The sequence below is a fragment of the Alosa sapidissima genome, chromosome 7, assembly GCF_018492685.1.
Source record: "Alosa sapidissima isolate fAloSap1 chromosome 7, fAloSap1.pri, whole genome shotgun sequence".
In the NCBI taxonomy this organism is placed as follows: domain Eukaryota; kingdom Metazoa; phylum Chordata; class Actinopteri; order Clupeiformes; family Clupeidae; genus Alosa; species Alosa sapidissima.
Genome location: NC_055963.1, coordinates 17,884,309 through 17,905,275, shown reverse-complemented (window position 1 = coordinate 17,905,275; position 20,967 = coordinate 17,884,309). Strand labels below are relative to the sequence as shown.

The 20,967-nt window shown below is 40.4% G+C and overlaps 1 protein-coding gene across 1 annotated transcript in view; it reads right to left on the bottom strand.

The window, feature by feature from the left end:
• LOC121713200 (diphosphoinositol polyphosphate phosphohydrolase 1) overlaps positions 1–17,942 on the bottom strand; it is a 29,955-nt gene extending 12,013 nt beyond the window's left edge. Inside the window, exons 1-2 of the mRNA XM_042097664.1 lie at positions 17,652–17,942; positions 16,741–16,851 (exon numbers count right to left, since the gene is read on the bottom strand). Coding sequence (XP_041953598.1) covers positions 16,741–16,851; positions 17,652–17,750 — 210 coding nt within the window. The 5' untranslated portion in view covers positions 17,751–17,942. The remainder of the gene's footprint in view (positions 1–16,740; positions 16,852–17,651) is intronic.
• Between the last annotated feature and the right edge of the window lie 3,025 nt (positions 17,943–20,967).

Here is a 20,967-nt window from a genome sequence, read left to right as displayed (position 1 = left end):
GCCCAAAAATAATAAATCACAGGCGGCATCCAAAAACATTCAGATGGGCTATTCATCCCATAGCCTACAGACTTACGGTAGGCCTAACCTATGCCCAGGGTAGGAATTTCACGGCGGCCACGACGGCCATGGCCGTCGTAGCCCCTTGCGTTGGCCGTGATGCCCCTTTGAAAATCAGAGGTTTACAGGCCACGGTGGCCTTGGTGCCCCCTTCTTTCAATATTCTGCTTTGCGTCCTACTAATAGCGATTTTTATTTAGCCTGTGGCCTGTCAAAATAATCTTAGCATTCACAGCGCAAATTAATTTAGTATTTTACGCAGTGGAGAAAGTGACAGTGCAAGAAAGAAAGTGCGTCCAAATTCACCCATTCTTCTCAGTTTAACTACTCGCGAAGTAGCCTACTCATCATCACACAGACATCACAAGTATCACATGAAAGAGCTTTTTCTCAGCTTTTAAACGATGTTAGCCGATAATTGCTGTGTTGAACGGTTCGCGATAAAAGTAAATAATATAATTCAATTTGATCATACATTCTACTGAAGGTTTTGCGTCCATGATCTCCCTACCCATTCATATCGGTGGAATACTTCACAAACCCTTCTTTTAACACATGACAAACCATATATAAGAATAAACAGCAGACCTTACCGAACACAAAGGTGTAAAACAGTCCCCTGTACAGTTAGCTGTTCCAGAGTAATCCAGTTTCGAATTTGCAGTAAATTTCGACATGCATGGATGTCTCCAAATTTGGGCTTGAAGTTTTACAATGTGTTTAAATTGTTCCACATGATTTCATAATGGGCCAAATACAAAATAAATGTTACAAATATCGCCTAGATATTGGTAAATCAGAGGACAGCTGACTAACAGTTTGTGAAAGTAGCCTTAATGATCACAAAATGCTAAGCATGCATCTAGGCTATTTGAGTTTCTTAAAGCTGAGCTGTGCTTAAATAGTTCAATACATGATTTCATAGCAGGCCAAATATAAAATAACTGTTATATGTAGCCTAGATATCTGTAATTATTAGATGATCAGAAGATTTACAGTTCTATGTAATATGTCATTTTTCATGTTTTTGTCATGTTTCATACAGTGATGCAGGGCTACTGCAGTGAATAGGCTAAATACAACTTTGATCATTTTTATATGCTATAGTTAACTTTGGCCTTGGTGCCCTGACATGTGGCCTTTGTGCCCCCCACCAAATATGCCCAACTGAAGGCCAAGTGGCCTTCCCCCAGAATGGTGAAATTCCGAGCCTGCCTATGCCTATAAATAATTTCTAGTTTTATCCATATGGAGATCTTCAAAGGCTTGCGCTATAATTCCAATCCTGTTTATAAACGAACCTGTCTGTTGCTGACAAGGCCTATCTCAAATTTCCCGTTTAACTCTTCTACATAGAATAGGCTATAATTGCGCAAACATTTCAAATCCCGACTTTAAAACGACAAGGCGTGGACAGGCAAAATAGGCTATTACGCATATAGGCTACAAACAATTTCCAAATCAGTTTCAGTAGCCTACGCTACGAGCTGGCCTAAGATCCGAAGTGGCAGACGGATAGGTTACATTACAACAGCAAGACAAAATATACACATTTGGACCAAAGGTCCATTTATTCCTTTTTTTTTTTCAAACTGCAGAAATCAGTACAGTACTACAGTAGTTGGCTACATAGCGGCTTGTTAGCTCACATTAACAGTGTAGATGCGGGCTTGTTTTTCGCACAACCGGAAATAGTCTCCCTGACATAGGATATGCTTTTGTGAAATTTTATAAAATATAGAGAACGAAAAAAAAAACGTTATTAACCGGTTTTGTGGATTTCAGAATAACGTTTCTGTTCCGGAACAGTTGAAGACAATCTTGTTTTCGTTTCCATTTCCGCTCCTCGTAAAATTACGTAAAATTCCGTTCGTTTTCGTTTTTCGTTTTCTTTCCTTGAACCGGTTCGGAGCCCTGGCATTTTGTCACCGTTTGTCATTCACCGTGCTCTGAATACAGCATTAAGATGTAGGCTAAAGAGCTTGAGATTCAGAGAACCTGCATGGTTGTGCTCATCCTGTCAGAAAATAGCAATTTAATCAGTGATCATGCATTATATCAGTGCAAGCTTGGTTTGAAACTGGTTTCTAGGGATGGGGTTTACACGATCCTTCACTGGGCTAGTGCCTGCTGTGTTAATATGACCGTGCTGATGCTAACAGCTGCAGCTCCCTCAAATCTATATAGGTTCCAGGGTTCTCAAGTTTTGAGCTCAGCTTGGAGTGAGATTTGGGGGGGGGGGGGGGGGGGCACTCACTCACTCACTAAAATGTTTCACTTGTGTAGAATTGAATAAAGTAAGTGCATTATTTACTAAGATGAGTGCACCATTTATTAACTCATTGAGTGCCAAAAACGTAATATTACGTTTTTCCTTCCCATGCGTTGAGTGCCAAAAACATAATATTACGTTTTTAGCTTTTTTTAAAAAATTACGAAACTAGACACTCTAACACACCTTATATGTGATTTTGGGAACTCTGTGATGAATGGAAATGAAATATATGACGATCGAAAACTCATGAAAACGCACAATCTGGACATTTTATCATAACACGGTTGCCGCTTTGGGTCGAATCAGTGACGCATGCACGTCAGGTCAAAACCAGGCCATTTTCGTGGGTCTATCACTAGGTGGCAGTCTCGCTGATCACTTCCCAGAAAGTTTACACAAGTAAGTAACAGGCAACACTTTATATTTCATGAAAGACGTTATATATCTATTTCTAGAAAAAACAGCGATTTTGATGAAAACTAGCCACTGTTTAGCTTGGGATTTCACAGGCGTGTAGAAATACACGGTTTGCACCCACCGAGAGCTTAAAGTTTCACTTTTTAATCGAGCTATTGTTTGTGTTCATAGCTATAACACAGAATATGCTGTGGCTGTACAAAAATAATCAACAATGGTCTAGATTGCTGGCACTCCAGCACTTTCGGGACAAAGCTCCCGAAAACAGCTTGGCATTCAATGAGTTAAAATAAGTGTGTAAAACTTGTGCACTATGTAGCAAAAGGTGTGCACACATGGGCGGATTATCAGATGTGAAATGGGTCCCCCAGGCACAGATGTGAACAGATGTGAAATTCAAAAGGTTGGTAACTCTGGTAGGTCTGGGTCTGGGGGCATGCTCCCCCAGAAGATTTTTTTTTTAAATAACCCCTTAAATAACAACTTCTGGTGAGATTTTTGGAAAGAAGCATTAACACTTTGAGACCTTGACTTTGTCATTGTATACATCCTATATCTTGTTTATTTTCCAGGACAGTCTGGGATTTGTACCCATCTTGCATAGCTTATGTCTCTTATGTCAGTCTTTATATCAAGGGGAAACCATCTGTGTTTTTATGCCACCAGGAAGCATGTCAGTAGAAATAACTTGATATTTAGTCACTCAGTACATATATCTCGTAAATTGGTGAGCCATAGAATATCCCACCGTCAAGATTATTATATTTGAAAAGGACAGCAAGTTCATTATTTTGGGTTGCTATTACATTATGGTGGTTGGCAGCTCATTGTCTGCAGCAGAACTGTATCTTTAGAAAACAAAATATGTGTAGTATACTCGCTCACATTGATAACACTCATTGATAAGCTAATTTCATTCATTGTTGACATGGTCCATGGAGGCTCAGACGGGTGTCCCGGGACCTGATGAACACGCCGCTAAAAAGCACACGAGTGCGAAAGTTGCAGCCGTGACGACAGGGAAAATGCAGGCAGCCACGACAGCGATAGGTCGTATAAAATTAACGTTGCTGATGTCTGGCTTGCACAAAGCTACAACGACACTTCATTATGTTTTCTTAATGTCCGACAGTTTAGTTTAGTTTATAAATAGGAAAATAATTTTACCATAAAGTAAGCTAGGCCTACAGCGTTACAAGTGTTCGTAGAAAGGCCTGATTTACACACTGTTAAAGTGCCATAAGTAGGCTGGTTTACCAAAATGACAAGCAGTTAAATTTCTGAATAAAAATAATTTTGGTGCAGTTTTGCCATCTTAAACGTGTAACCCCATAAGCGCACAAACATAACGTGGTTTCAGGGAAGGGATGTCCTATTTTGGAATTTTACCCAGATACAACGAACACTATTTTTTGATTAGATGTCGTGGGAATATCCATGACCAATCCCACGATCACGAGTGTAGGCTACTGCTCCTAACTGAAGAAACGTTTACGTTACTGTAGGTGTAACCCACAGGGAAAATAAATATTAGGATATAAAGTTAAATAGATAAATAGATAAGTTAATAAATATGCTAATACTTAAATATGTAAAACTACATTCAATATAATAGTTGTTGAGAACTTTCAAGAGTTTATTTGTAGGCACTCTAACCCATAGAACATTAAGACTGCCTTACAGCCAATCACAGTTCATACAGGGGTCCCCGGGTTTTTTGAGTAGTGCACGAGCGTTGAAATAATAAGAGGCGCTGGGAGTAACGTTAGTCAGGCTGACTACAGGTGAAAGGATCCAGATGTGAGAGATAATTTTGTAAATAAGCTATTTTGTTTTGGTATGCCAGTTGTCTATTCGGGAACTGTGTGTAATGAGTTTGCTTGTAATAGTGTACAGACAAAAGTCTCATCAGTTAATGGCTATAGTCGTGTGTGAGATAAGTGGCCTTGCTAGCAAGCTAAGTAAGCTAGCCAGTTAACGAGTTAAGTTAAGTGTCTGCTGTGCGCTCGACGACGGTGAAGGAAAACCAGATAGCGGTTTAGGCTACCGTGTGCCTTATACCTCCTCTGGCAACGCTGGACGTCTCGCTCTCACTCCCTCTTGGTTGGATGTTTTCCCCCGCTGCTGTACTGTCACTGCCTCGGGTCTGTGGAGCCTCATTGCCGGCGTGAGGTAACGTTGTTGGAGGTATCGTAACCCTTTTTGTTTTCAGGCTCAGCTGAGTGAAGCGGCTAGTCTGTTTGTAGCCTCACCGAGCACAAGCAACGACACAGGCCTGCAACGATAACTCCTCGATACCGTGCGGTATTGTGTGTGTGTGTGTAAAAGAGAGTGTATGTGTGGGCCCACATTGTTGTTGTCTTATGTGATGTTCAAATTGGTTGCCGTTGTCTGGCCTTAAGCCAGGCTAAGGGGTTTAGCATTGAATTGACAACCTTATGGGTCGTTTAATATAGTATTTATACTATTACTCATACTTTAGTGTTTCTAAACCTAAACTTAGGCTATCTATTCATACTTCACTATTTCTAAACATAAACCTATTTAATCATACTGCAGTTCTTCTAAACCTAAACTTAGCCTATCAATTCATACTTTAATATTTCTAAACGTATACTTATTTAATCATACTGTAGTACTTCTAAACCTAACCTTGCTTAAGCATATTGTGTTATTTATACACTAAACCTTCTAACTCCGCTGTGCTAAAGATATTTTACAGAAGTGTGTTTACATCTATTACACTTGCTGGTCAAGTTCGTCAAGCCACAGGTTTTATATTGTATTTATTGATTGTTTTTATATCCTGGTATTATTCATACTATCTAGTCAGTTGGCAACTGATTGTACATTAGCTATACATAATTTATATATTCATTGTTAAACATACAGCATTTATATTTCACATTTATATATTTATTGTTATTTATAACTTTCCCATATCCTTACCTTTGTTAGTATAAATAAATTAACAGCATTTGGCATTAAAACTGTGGTATTTGTCTTGATGAGGGGATATTTATTAATTGTTCAGAAATGGTCATACTTGGAAATTTGATTTAACTAAGCGTTAAAAGCAGTGACACAAAAAAGTAAGGAGAGATCCACCGTAACAGAACTCAGGCCTTTACCTTAAGTGAAACTACAGGTAAAGGGTGTTACATAAGGAAATTATTATTATCATTGTATAACCATTTGTGTAAGCAGAAATATTGTTGTGCTGAGTTCTAAGAACAGAGTTCAAGTTAAATGTTGTGCTGAGTTCTAAGAACAGAGAGTACAAGTTAAGTGTGCACCCAGACAGACAGGAACTGCACCCTGTCTGTGTGTGTGTGGCTGAGATTTTTGCATCTGTACAATAAAAGACACAGCTTTTGGGCTGCAGAGTCAGAGACTGATGGTGTGAGGAATTCTTCCTTACATTAGCAGGCTCTCCTCTTGGTACCAGAGTTTGTGGGCAAAGCCATACTACGTGTTGTGGTTCTTGTATCGATTCTGATTCAATATGTTGGGGTTAAATTCCCTGACAGTTACCAACAAACTCAGCTTCACTTCACATGCTTCGCCATATAACGAACCAGCTAGCCTTGTGATAACAAAATCTTTACCTTTTGTTTAGTCCACTGAAAGTTATCCACATATCAAACGATTAAATACACAGTTATGGAGGAATTGTTTTGGGGAAGCAGCACTATATCCCACTTTTGCTGCCTTTAAGCCACTTAAATCCATAGCCTAGATGAACATTGCGCATACGTTACAACTTGACGTGATGGTGAAGCTAAATGCCCAAGAAACGTCACGTCATAAAAGTTGTAGGCCTACTAAACGCAAAAACTTAATGACAGCTGGTTCGTGGTGGTGTAGTGCTGCCTAATTGAAATGGGATAGGCAAGGGTTATCTTATATTCGGCTATTACGTGTGGCACATTTATTGGGCTTTTAGCCTCTTTTAATTTATTTGATGAGGAACTGATAAAGACTGAGCCGCAGAAAAGTCATAGTCGATACATAAATTGTTTATTATTATAATTAGGCTATTGATAGCCTACTATTACTGTTATTATTATTACTATTATTATTATTATTATTATTCGGATGAGGCAAAGGAATGTAAATCTGAGTCTGAAATGTTGGCTACAAACAGTCTATACTGCTGTAACTGCACTGCTGCTATTATTAATTGTTAACTTCCGGGAACTATTTGAGGCTTCCATTAGCTGCCATTGTTGGAAAAAAATGGAACATTAGCGTCAATGGAGTTGTCGCAACTCTACCTTTATATGGCTCTGACTGAAACTATAGAGCTTTTGCGCAGAATTCTAGAAGGAACCGGGAAAATAATTCACTCCTCAGGTGTCTAGAGGTCATCACAGTCTCTCTGCTCTACACTGGGTTAATGGATAGCCTGTATCTTCTATCAGGGTTCCTACACATTTTCCATTTCAAAATTCCATACTTTTTCCATACTCAAATTTCCAAACTTCTCGGTAGATTTTTCTGACCATATTCTCGACATTGCGGCCACTTCTGGTTTGGGATAACTCAATGAAAACAAAGGTATGGACAACTGAAGTGAATTAAAAAATGACACTTAATATTCGACCATTTAGCTTGGTCATTTTTAATTGTATCTTGACGATGGGGACTGACAGTTAAGCTACACAACAGTAGGAATGGTTCATTATGACCTGAGTGAAGTGATTAGTACTGCAAATGCAATAGTCTGGAAACACAAATATTTCTCCATACCCTTGTTTCTTTTTTCCATACTTATCCAGACCTGGAAATTACTAAAATCAAATTCCATACTTTTCCAGGTTTTCCATACTGCGTAGGAACCCTGTTCTATCCACCGAACCTGCTGGCTCTAACAAGTTGCATCCATGCCTGATTGCCACAATGAGAAAGCTGTGTACCCATCTCAAAGCTGCTCAGAAAAAAAGACGTACATTTTCATCAACCCTGCTGGCCTCAAGGGTTATCAATCGCTCCGATCATCCTTCTCATCCAGCCTCAGTGCTGGCAAAACAATCAGATCAGATCAATCAATCAGAATCAAAGATCAGTACAAGATTTTACAATAATAAGATCAGAACACCACAGCCACTCAGAAATTATACACTTGATCCACTTGACTAAAATAATACACCTTCAAAACTCAATCAATCAATCGCTCAATCGTCCGTCCGTCCTCTGGTCAATGACAACATTTCTCTAAGTTACTTACTCATGGTCTACATTCCATCTCTACTTAAATTTTTGTCTTGTTCTTTTCAAGAAAACAAAATAAGTAGACTTAACCCTATGAGGTCTGCTCTATTTTCAGGGCATTCTCACTACCTTTAGTTATACAGCGGGGAAAATAAATATTGAACACGTCAACATTTTTTTCAGAAAGTATACTTCCAGTGAGGCTATTTGCATGACATTTTCACCAGACATTAGTATTAACTTAGGTAATCCACACATATAAAAAATCCAAACATTAATGTTCATAAGTAGAGTTATGAGTAAAAAAGTAATGCCACAGGAAAAAAAGTATTGAACGCACCTACTGAAATTTCTTAAATATTTTGTGGAAAACCCTTTATTTGTAATGAGAGCTTCAAGGCATTTCCTCTATGACGAAACTAATCAGTCGCAGTATTCAGGTGTGATTTTAAACAGATAGTCTTTTAATATTGAAGATTCCAGGGGTCCCTCTTGTAAATCCTGATCTTTAGATAACTTCCAAAACTGTTCAATTGGATTTAAGTCAGGGCCTGAATTTCCTTTCTCTGAAACCAATTGAGTTTCCTTTGCTGAATGCTTTGGATCATTGTCCTGCTGGAAGGTCTAGCCATGTCTCATCATCATTGTTCTGGTGGATGGCAAGATTCTCCCAGAAAAAATGGCTCCATTCATCATTTCTTCAACTGTATGAAGTCTGCCAGTACCATGAGTTGAAAACAGCCCCACACCGTGATGCCTCCACCTCCAAACTTCACTGTTGGTATGGTATTTTTAGGGTGATGCACAGTGCCATTTCTCCTCCAAATATGGTGTGTAGTATGACATCCAAAGAGTTAAATTTTGCTCTCACCTGACCAGAATACATTCTCTTAGTATTTCATAGGCTTGTCCAAATGTTGTGTAGCAAACTTTCAATGAGCTTCGACATGTTTTTCTTCAGTAATAGAGTCATGTGGGGTGAGCGTGCATAGAGGCCATGGCGGTGGAGTGCATTACCTATGATTTTCTCTGTAACAATTGAACCTGCTGCCTCCAAGTCTTTCTGGAGTGGTCCTTGGCTCTTAGGCTACACTTCTGACTATCCTTCTGACTTCCTGGTCAGAAATCTTGTGAGGAGATCCTGTGCATGGCCAATTGATGATGCAGTGATGCTCCTTCCACTTGCAGATAATGGCTCCAATACTGCTTACTGGATGATTCTGAAGTTTGGAAATGCATCTGTAACGAGTTCCATTGATGTTTTGCAACGATAATGTTGCAAAGGTCTTGGAAGAGCTTTTTGCTTTCACCTACCATGACATGTTTCTTGTGTGACAACTTGGTAACGAAAAACCTTTTTATAGCTCATCAATATGTACTAATCCAGCTTACATTAATTTGCACAGATAGGAGGGATAATTACTCTCTAACTATGTATAGATTCCAGCTCGTTCCTTGCCATTCCTTGCCTTTGTGTACTGTTTTTTCTTAGAGTGTTCAATACTTTTTCCCTGTACCATTCCACTTTTTTACTTATAACTCTACTTAGGGGACATTAATGTTTGGATTATTTAATATGTGTGGATTACCTAAAATTCTTTCATTTTGAAATGTATCTCACCACAGCATACTGCCAGATGGACATTCATGTGTGTGTGTAGGCCAGACTGAATCTGGCAATATAAGAACCATGGTGGAGGGAGACTTTATTTAGTGATGAAAAATTACCTTTCTGCGCTCCACATCTGTGATACAAACTTATCTGACCTGACTTGACCTGAGCATGTGCAGTAGGCTGTATGTGCACTCATGACTATTCTCTACAACAGCTTTTTACTGCATTGCAATGAACAAAGTAAAGGCAAAAAAGTGAGATTACATCAGATTATGAACATGCTTTGCCATAGAGAAACACACGAAAACGTCGGGTAGGTAGAGCTATATGAAGTTATTATTTTGCCGTCACTTCGTGTGTTTTTATAACGTGATCCCTTTGACCCAGAAGGATGTGCTTGGTATCAATGGATAGCTCTGTCTCCTCTTTTATCTGACATGCAATCACAGGTTCGCGAGTAATTCAAACAAGAGTAATGGGTGCGCAGGTGAACGCAGAGCGGTATAGACTGTAAATATGATGCAATTTGCCGTACCACACACTACCCCCTCCAACTCCTCCTCTCCAAATCCGAAGAACTCCTCATCGCTGTCACTGTCCCAGTTAAAACTAGATGTACCGCATAGCGGTACAAAATATGACCGCCGCTCAGTCCTGTACATCCATTCCGCGAAAATAAATCACACTTCAATTTGTCTCCATCTTTTACTCCATCCCCCACTCTTGAAACTTTTGTGTATGCTTGTTTGGCATGCCTGAGTGTGTGTGTGCGGCTGCACAGAAAGTAGCCTACTTGTGCTGAAAAGGTGAATAGATTGTAGAATAGCCAAAGAAGATGTAGCATTGTTATAAAACCTTTAAAATATCTAAACAATCACAAGTAGGGCAGGTCATCACAGTTCATCCATTGCAACTGGATTGATGAAAGGTCACTTATACCTGTAGGCTACATTGTATTTGGGAAAAGCAAAAGGTATCAGCATAATGTTATTTATTTATTTATTTATTTTTTATGTATTTATAAACAAAAACATCTCTGTCAGTTCCATGCCGTTTTCAACAGCTATCAAAAACAAAGGTCATTTTTGGATGGATGGATTTTTTGTGAATATTTCTTCTTCTACATAAGATTTTAGTCATCTTTAGTTCATGTAATACTTTATTGTCAATGCACAAATTAAGTAACAGTAGTCTGAAACGTTATTGTTAATGCACAAATTAAGTAACAGTAGTCTGAAACGAAATGCTGTTTTACATCTAACCAGTGGTGCAAATAACTGACATGTCCAAATGGGCCTTGATGAAATGCGTCGCTAGACTGTTCATACACATTTTAACGGGCCAAAGTTGAAGAGCTTTTGTCCGTTATTGTTAGTGCAAATATAGGCTGATTCATGTTCCCTTGCATTGTGTAACTGAGGTCCATGGCTAGTCTGGCTTTCATCAGACCAAGCTCAATCTTTTAAGAAATCAAAAAATAAATAGCGGGCAGATCAGGCTGGGTTCACCCAGCCTAGTCCATAGGCACCCGATATTGTTTAATTTTCAGATTGAGATATACACGCTCTGGCTATTCTAAATGCAAAAATGCATTAGGGAGTTATGACAAAACTGTAACTAACAAACTAGATCCTAATAGAAAGCGGTTAGCTTCCCTAAGCTACAGGTAGGAATATAAGGTAGGCCTATTTACAACATAAATTGTCAATAGGCTATGCTGGCGACACAAATAAAATCTCCTTTGGAAACCAATGGCTTACGACTTACAGTATCAAGCGGACTTAAACTGCCATATCGTGGCGAAAAGTTGTAATAACATTCACGCAGTTCCATGAGTCAAGGAAAGCGCGAATGAAGTAGCCACTTCTAAATGGGACCCACTACACAGTAGCTTAAGGTGTGTTGCTAAAGCAGCCATAATGAAATGAAGGTGTCATTGTTTGGATACTTCACACACACGTGCTTTTTAATTTCACAGACTACAACTACCAAGCTGGAATCAAAGCACATCGATTCCCCTCTCACACCCTGCACGCACTTAAAACAAAATAAACAGGCGTCTCAGTCTCACGCATGTATAGGCAAAACTGTATCAGACCGGTGTAACGTTGGTAAATCTTCCATTGCACAGAATGATTTTGTAGCACGTGCAATAAATGACAGTCGAAAGATACAAACAGTGCTGCTATCAATTTGCTTGGTATAACCGCATTCATAGTTTTCTACAAATGCAATCAATCAAATGGGCCTCCATCACTCAACCAACGCTAACGGTAACATTACCTAGGTCCTTATTGATATTACAAGATTAACGTACCTGCAGTAAAAACCAAGCATGTCCGATAAACATCCTCACTTCATCCTCACTTACACTTCATGTGAACATCGTCCTGTCCTTATTAGATGTTCGCTGCGGTAAATTACAGTCCTTGTAGGAAGTGTCCATTATTTTTTCAACCCACTTTTAACTTCCAAAAAAATTACGTCTCACTGCAACGATGCGCCATCTAGTGGACAAACGACTACTTATCGCCAATACTGAAAATGCAGCCATGATGATGATGATGAATATTTTGGCTTTCTTTTGATCCTATTGAATTTGTAATTATGTATCAGCCGTTCTAATACCGATAGTATGTGGGTGCCTGTGTGTGTGCATGTTTATATGTGTGCACCGCCATTTACAGGCCAATGAGTGTACAGTCACTAAATGTACACATAACCTAATTTTTTTAGCCCCCCCCCCATGGATGAAATTCTACGAAACTTGGCATACCCCCAGACCCCCAGAGAATGCCAGGTCAATCATACACATAAAATGTGGTGCAGTTCTGAACATCTTAACTGAAGATAGGGGCGATTAAAGCAGAATAATATTGCATTTTCATTTTTGACCGGGGGGGGGGGGGCAAATCACAAATGAGTGATTATGAGCCAGGTTGATGTGGGCCCTTGAGACCAACATACCATAAAAGATTCACAGAGAACTGTGTCTGCCCTACCCTCCTTTCGAGGGGTCCAGTCCAGCGGGGGGGCTGCAGATCAAAACGAAAAACGATGGTTCCATGCTATCCATGTGGGGTTACATGCCCACCAAGTTTTGTGTACCCCGGTCTTTCAGTGTCCCGGGAATCCTTGTTGGTGTACGTCACTAAATGTACACATCAATTATTTTATTGTAAGGCCCCCCATGAACGAAAGTACACAAAACTTGGCATGCATTCAGAGGGTGTCATAATGATCCTACACTTTTAATTTCGTGCAGTTTTGACCTTGTCAGCCAGAGATATTGAGATGAAAACACCTAATTTTTTGCTTTTTAATTTTTAACTAGGTGGTGCTATACATGAAATAAGTGGTAATGGGATGGGTTGACATGCCCCCTTAAGACCAACATACAAAAAAAAGGTGGACCTCCTAGGCCCTACGGTTCTCGAGATATTCACAGAAAACTGTCTCCGGCCACCTACAGGCCAGTTGGTGTATAGTAACATAAATTAATTTATTGTGTGGCCCCCCATGAACGGAATTCCACAAAACTTGGCGTGCATACAGAGGGTGTCATAATGATCCTACACTTCCAATTTCGTGCAGTTTTGACTATGTTAGGTCACAGATACCTGCAATTACACCACCTCATTTTTACTTTTTTGTGTTTAACTAGGTGGCGCTATACATGAAATGAGTGGTTATGGAATGGGTTGACATGGCCCCTTGAGATCAACATACAAAAAAAAAAATGGTCCTCCTAAACCCTACGGTTTTCGAGATATTCACAGAAAACTGTGTCTGCCCTACCCTCCTTTCGGGGGGTCCAATTCAGCGGGGGGGCTACAGATCAAAACGAAAAACGATGGTTCCATGCTATCCATATGGGGTTACATGTCCACCAAGTTTCGTGTACCCCGGTCTTTCAGTGTCCCGGGAATCATTGACGGAAATTTGGGCATGCGAAAAAGAAAAAAAAGAAAAAAAAAAAAGAAAAAAAAAATTTTAATCTGACTAAACCTATATGACCGCCGCTTCGCTGCGCGGCGGTCATAATAAAAACTCTCCTCCATGGTCATAAATTCACGCTACTGCAATCACAAACTCTCTGGGTGCTAGCTAGATAGCTTTGATATTTAGCATCAGCTAACTTGTTTCTTGAAGTTTGTGAATGACGTAATTAGCATATTTGTAAAACATTAACCAACCGTGATCTGTCTAGAATATGTTTACTATCATGTCAACAGCACAGTAACGATGTTTTAATTGGCTACATGTTATCGCAGCAACGAGGATGCTCCTTATCTTAGGGGGCCACATAAGATAAGAAGTGAGGACTGATCAGCGGCCTCAGATACAGTGAACCACCACACCCAGCTATTCGCATCCTCTGGGAATCTAAGGGAAAACACACTCTTGGTTTGAATCTCTGAGCGCTCCATCAATGTGCCATGGCAAGGACAAATGTCCATATACCATGGTCTCTTCATGGTGGTGCACCAAGGCCCCATGCTGGGACCGCATCTCTTTGTAGTATACACCACCTACTTGGGTCTGATTATACACTTCACTTCATGGCTTCTCATACCATTCTTATGTAGATGAAACAACTAAATTCATCATTCCCATCACCTCAGGCATTCTTCTAGCCCAAACATGATGGGCTGTTGAACTTTATATAGCCTAAGGTAGATATGACAATACACAACAGCAACCCAAGTAAACAATGTATTTTAAGTGGAGAGACTTGTCAATACAATCATGACTAAAGAATCAATTAGGCTATAAACTACCACAGGTACTGCTAGAGCTTGGGAAAATAATCACTGCAACAATGCATTGCAATGCTATCCCTAGAAGTTCTGCATCCATACATAAACACATAGCAGTACAAATATTACCACTCAGTCCTGTACATCCTCTCCGCAAAAATAAATCACGCTTGTCAATCTGTCTCCATCTCCTACTCTATCCCCCACTCTTGGAACTTTTGTGTATGCTTGTATGTGCATGCCTGTATGTGTCTGTGCGTGCGTGCCTGTGTGTGTGTGTTCATGTGTGTTTGTGTGTGTGCATGTGTGTGTCTGTGCATGTGGATGTGTGTGTGTGTGTGTGTGTGCGTGCATGCATGCGTGTGTGTGTGTATGTTTGTGTGCGTGTTTGCATGCGTGTGTGCCTGTGTGTGTGCGCATGTGGATGTGTGTGTGCGTGCGTGCGTGCCTGCGTGTGTGTGCACGCGTGTGTGTGGATTTGTGTGTGTACTTCAAACATACAATAACAAAAGTGATAAAATAATCTCTTTTTTACCTTTTGACTGAGATATACAACAAGGTCATAGGTTTCCCAGCAGTAAAAGCAGTAATACAGTAGTAGCGTGCGTATGCGTGCATGTCTGTGCATGTGGATATGTGTGTGTGTGTGTGTGTGTGTGTGTGTATGTATGCGTGCTTGTGTGTGTGTGTGCGTGCGTGTCTGTGCATGTGGATGGGTGCGTGTGTGCATGTGTGTGTATGCATGTGTGGTGTGTGCATGTGTGTATGCGTGTGTGGTGTTTGTGTGTGCATATGTGTGTGTGTGTGTGTGTGAATGTGTGCATATGTGTGTGTGTGCGTGTGTGTGTGCATGTGTGCATATGTGTGTGTGTGCGTGCGTGTGTGTGCGTGCGTGTGTGTGTGCGTGTGTGCGTGCGAGAGAGAAAGAGAGTGTGTGACAGTCCTGTCTTGTAGCTTCTCTCATCATCCTCTACCAGCAACCCTTCGCTCAATACCACCATGGCCCCTAGGGACTAACCAATTTATTCCCGTAAAAGTCTAGGGGTCAACATACCCATCATTACCTTTTGAATTATAATCAAATTGTGAAACCAGTGAAGATTATTTCTTAGGTAATGCAGACTTACAGACTTGCTACGCTTTCTTATAACCTTTCTAATATTGTTGTGTTTTAATTAACATCACATCTAACAGCTAGTTGTTCGCTCCAAGGCCCCATCAAAAGTGTATGTCTACATCTATTTCTGGAGAACTGAATGGAGTGTGTGAATAAATATGGCCCATTAGCAACACACAAGAGCTCTTCAAACTTGCGTACCTGTAGGTATTATGCGATCACGCTTCACTTCATGTCTACACAATAAAATGTGTGCTGCCTTAAGGAAATGGTATACTCCTCCATCACATTTGCGCGTGTTGAAGACGTGCGTCATTTTTGACGCGTTCACAAGGCATACTCCAATTTCTGTCCTGAAAACGCGCTAGTTGATTAAGATTAGTGCCTGCGCACTACGAATTAACTGTGATACTCTGCCCCACCAACTGGTGGTGGTACGTCGAGCCTAAAAGTAGGACACTACCACTAAAGAAGCCTGAAACGCCTGAAGAATAGAAGAAGGTGGGATGTGCGAGCAATAACACACTTACGCAATAACACATTTACAGATATGAAGCAGTTCATTTGTCAGGGAACACAGCTGACACATTGTCTAAGGGCTAAAATGTGTTAAACGGAGCAAAAATGTGCTCATGTGTGCAATGGAGTACCAAGCAGGGAATAGAGTAGGAAGATGACAATGGCAAACACACACATGCAACAAAACAAGAATCATGAGAAACCTTGAGCGGGTCAAACTGCTCTAAAAACAAATCAGTGACAGCATATTCACAATTTATGGCACCATAATGAAAAATACGATTAGCTACACTAAGAGAGTTTAATCAGTCAGACAATAGACAGGATGTGGCTGTTGTGAAAACTACACTGTAAAGAAAGTGAAAGCAAGATACTCAGTTCATAACCTCACTAACTTGGCCATTAGATACCGTACCACAACTATTTATTATTGTTGCACTCACAGAGAGAGAAAGAGAGACATTGTAGTGATGATTTTCTGGTGACTTGGCCAATGGGCACATTAACAACACCATGTTATACACAAAACAAGTACACAAGTAATACACAAAATATTCTACATGTATTCATGTAACAAATTACAAAATGGCACATGCTCCATGAAAACTATAAATTATCTTGGTTTTATTAGCACTTGCTTAAAACCATTTTGTCTACACCTACAAAAAGTCGCCCGTTTTCAAGTACTCTATTGTCTGGTGTTTGAGAATGGGCTCACTAGCTGTGGTGTTGAGTGACTGCGTCAAGAAAGCTTGTGACTTACCTCTTCACACACTTCCCGAACTGCAGCCACACTGGGCTCTTCTTCTGGTTCCATTCCCCCGCCAGGGACAATCCACTTGTCTGGATGTCGACTGCTGCTCACCAACAACACCTACAAAAACGACAGTCAATCAACAATGAGACCAAGACATCGATCACAGATACAACCTTGGGCTGTCAGAGTGGATGTGTGATCCAGCACGTAGATTTTACTATTGACTCGACTGCTGCTTTTAAACCCGAATCCGCGGATTGTGGAGGCTCGTCGGAAGTCTTTATCATAGTAGTACGTACACTTGATCTCCACTCAGCCAACTGGCTAGGCGCACATACAGTGATACTAGTGCTACTAACATCATACTGAACAAAACGACAATGTCTATCGAATTGAACGTCTGGCACATATCAGCAGACTCGCCGGCTAGAAGCTAGCTGTTAACCTATTAGCCAATCGGATCATAAGAGTTAGGTGATACCTCGCTAGCTAAAGCTAACAACAAAAAAATATTTATGCCCAACACCGTCAACTGTGCATCCAATGACTAATATATCACACGTCCGAAATATCAGAAACTGTAGCCAAGTCCACGATACCGGTTTAAAACACTGGAAATGGGCCGTGAATTTGGAGCATCCGCTAGCACAATCGGCGTGCTAGCTACTAGCTAGCTACCGCGCTAGGCTAGCTATGGTTAGACGTTCACCCTTGTTTGGAGGCTACGACTGAGCAGAAAAATCAAACAAAGCTTACTATATCTTGTCGAGACTATTCTATGGTGTCTCTGGTTATAACCCTTATTTAATTAATTATGACAAGTGATTAACCCATGGTCAAAGACATAACACAACCAGGGTCTGACTGCCTATTACCATAAACTGCGGCCCAGACCCACCCCACAACCTCGGCCTTACCTCCTCCTCACTCTCACTTCTGAAGCACAGACAGGCGGCGCGTTTCTTGTAGCCATCTCCGTCGTAGGTGCGAGTCTGGTTCGACTTCAACTTCATCATTTCGTTAGAGAAAATTAAAATTCGAGTCTCTTGAGAGGACCGCTGCTATTGGTATATAGCCTGCTTAAAGAAACCTCGTTAAAGGCCTGAAATTACTACAAGGAACCCCTCCTTCGCTTCATGTTGATAGACCACAGAGCTTCTCTAGCACAGACGCCATTACTGTGACTACAGTCTAGTTACGTAAAGTGCGTAGTACTCTAAAAGCTCCAATGACTTTGCTATAGACGTTCAGGTTTTGTGAATACAATATTGGTATACTAAATAGACTAATAATTAGGCCTAGTCTGTATAATAATATGTGCTGGTAACGTTTTATCCTATCTTCTAGTTCTAGCGAGAAAGATCAGTCAGAAAATAACTATTAAGATTTCACAATGTTGGAAACAACTATCTTACACCATGCTGCCTGGACACATTGAAGACTCATCTGACTTCTATTTTATACAATTGCATCCTGCCATTCCTGGCAGAAATACTGATGTAGGCAGATGTTTATTGCTGGCATAGCCTACATCACCTGTAATAGGCGTATAGTGTTTCCAGTGAATACATGTTAGTATGGGATTGGTGTGCTATATTTGGGTCCAACGTGGGGGTGTTTTTGGTTGGACACAAATAGTGTGTATGTGGGGGGGGGGGGGGGGGGGTCATATTCAAAGAAGGATTAGATATAAAAAATTACTGATGTGTTCCAGGCGGTAGGTGGCCTTTCACCATTGCATCTATGACTACTGGTCCTTCAGCTTTGGTGGAATGAAAACATAGCCACTTTCTGATTCTGATATCACTGCTTTCTGGCTGTCATGAACCTTTTGTTTAAACAGGCAGTGAATGCACTCCATTCCATAGCCAGGTAGGATGGTGTTACAAAGATAACCACAATATCACAGTGCAAAATGAAAGACATGGCATATAGACATGAGCAAGTCAAGTTAAGTTTATTTATATAGCGCATTTCATACACAAAGGTCATTCAATGTGCTTTACATAAAGCAGACGGTAATAACAAATAAAAACATAAAAGGGCAATAGTGAAAGAATAGTTTAAAAGGTAAAGATGAGTTTTTTTAAATCATATTTTGACATCAGCCCTCTAAGTTTGTCAATATTTTTGAGGTGGTAAAAAGCTGATTTAGTTATCGCTTTCATGTGGCTGTTGAAATTTAGATCACTGTCAATGAATACACCAACATTTTTAACAGTATCCTTTGCTTTCAACCCTTTTGTGTCAAGGACAGTGGCAACCCTAAGCTTTTCCTCCTTTTTACCAAATATAATTACTTCAGTTTTTTCTTTGTTCAGCTGAAGAACATTTTGGGACATCCAGGTGTTGATTTCATAAACACTTTTCATAACCACAATGCTGGATAGTGAAATTATCCTGCCAGTGCCATACATCCTCAATCAAATCTGTCTGCCAACTGTGATAACACATAGGGGAGTCAAATTGTGACAGGCATGGAGAGGATATACTGTATTGTAGTAATTATAACCTTGTGCAAAAGCCTTGGTGCACCCCAATAATTCATTTGAATTTGCTCTGCAGATCCGTTTGGCCATCCTCCAATTCACAACGATTTCAGAATAATTGCAGAAAACCCAGGAACCAAACACAACTGCTTAGCCAGCATGGGACAAGCTTTACATGATGACAGACAGAGGAGTATGGTTAGCAGTACTGTTGAATACAACTAATGGCTGCACTGAGATGACATCAGTATTAGATGACTAGGACGTGTATTTCCGTTGGAACTCAGCCTATGACCTATTGTCAATTGACAATCGGTTTGGTGTCAGCCATGCTGCTAACCACAATCGAAAATATATATGGATTGTTATGTGCATTTGGGTGGCAGTGCCAGGTAATGTTCCATGGAGGAATAAAGTGACTAAGGGGCTGTATAAGCCTTTAAGGCATTCAAGTTGGTGCAGACCCAGAAATCACTTTGAAGGCAAGAAGTGGTGGACAGCAGGGACCCAATTGAGCACAATGAGCAGTGAGGTAATGTGTCCTTTCTGGCTGACTGAAAATCAGACGTGCCATTGCATTCTGGACTAAACCATCTGCATGGTTTATTAGCAAGGAAAACAAGCAGCTCAGTCTTTCAGAGGTTGTTCTTTCATCCATACCGATATGTCCAGGATCAGATGGAAATGTCAGATAGAATTCTGCAGTGATATGAGAAGTAATTTCAGCCGATAATGGGACCCAGAGAAGTGGTGTAAATGTCAAAGAGGAGGGGTCTCAAACCAAGAATGCACTTTGCCCGTGTTTGAGAGTATACAGTAAGATGTGGTGGTTCACCGTATCAGCCTTATCATTTTAGATAGGAGAAAGTTGTGGCGGAATGAGACCAGAGAGGGACAGAGGGTTTTTCCCAAGAGGCACACATTAAAGCAAATAATGGTCAGTGAGGCACAGGGGTTTAATCTTAAGGGTCTTTGTTGCACATTTTCGAGCAAGAATGAGATCAAACTCTTTGCCAGCTTTGTGAGTCGGATGGCTGCAAAGCCGTTATTAGTCAAAAGAGTGTCAGGGACAGAAAGTCCAAAGAATAGTCCTTGGGCACTGGGCAAACCAGATGTCGGTAACACTCAAGGTGGCAAAACTTAAATGGTGCCATTTCATTAGTTAGAACAACAGAAGTAAAACTAGACTGCATTTCCGGCGGGAACTGCGAAAGTGTGCTTGCCCTGGTCCGGTCACCAACGTGAGCAGACAGTGGCATGCGCTATGCTGAACATGGCTTGATCCAAGCATTCTAACAGTGCCTTTCAGTGTTGGAGCAGTGGCAATACCGCAAAAGCTCTAGGAGAGGGCTATTCAACTATTGGCTTGCGGGGTGAATGCGGTTCGTTGGATTTTACCTGTGGCCTGCCTTCGAATTTAGCTTCTATGACTAAGATCAAATCAATAAAATAAAACAACAGCAGTGATTGGCTGCAAAAATAAATAATGTCACGCGTCTTGCACCTCTCAAACTGGGCTATCAGGTAACCTAGAGAAGAATTGAAATTATGAAATATGACCAAGGCATTAAAATGCTGCTTGTTTGTCAGGATACTTTTTCACTGATTTATTTTAAAAATATGAGCTATGAGTGTGAATGTTATATATTCCATCCCCTAATTCTGTTTTACTGGTTTATTTGACAAATAATCTATATGGATTTGCTCTATAAAGACCTTATGTCTGTTTGGGATTGTTTTGTGA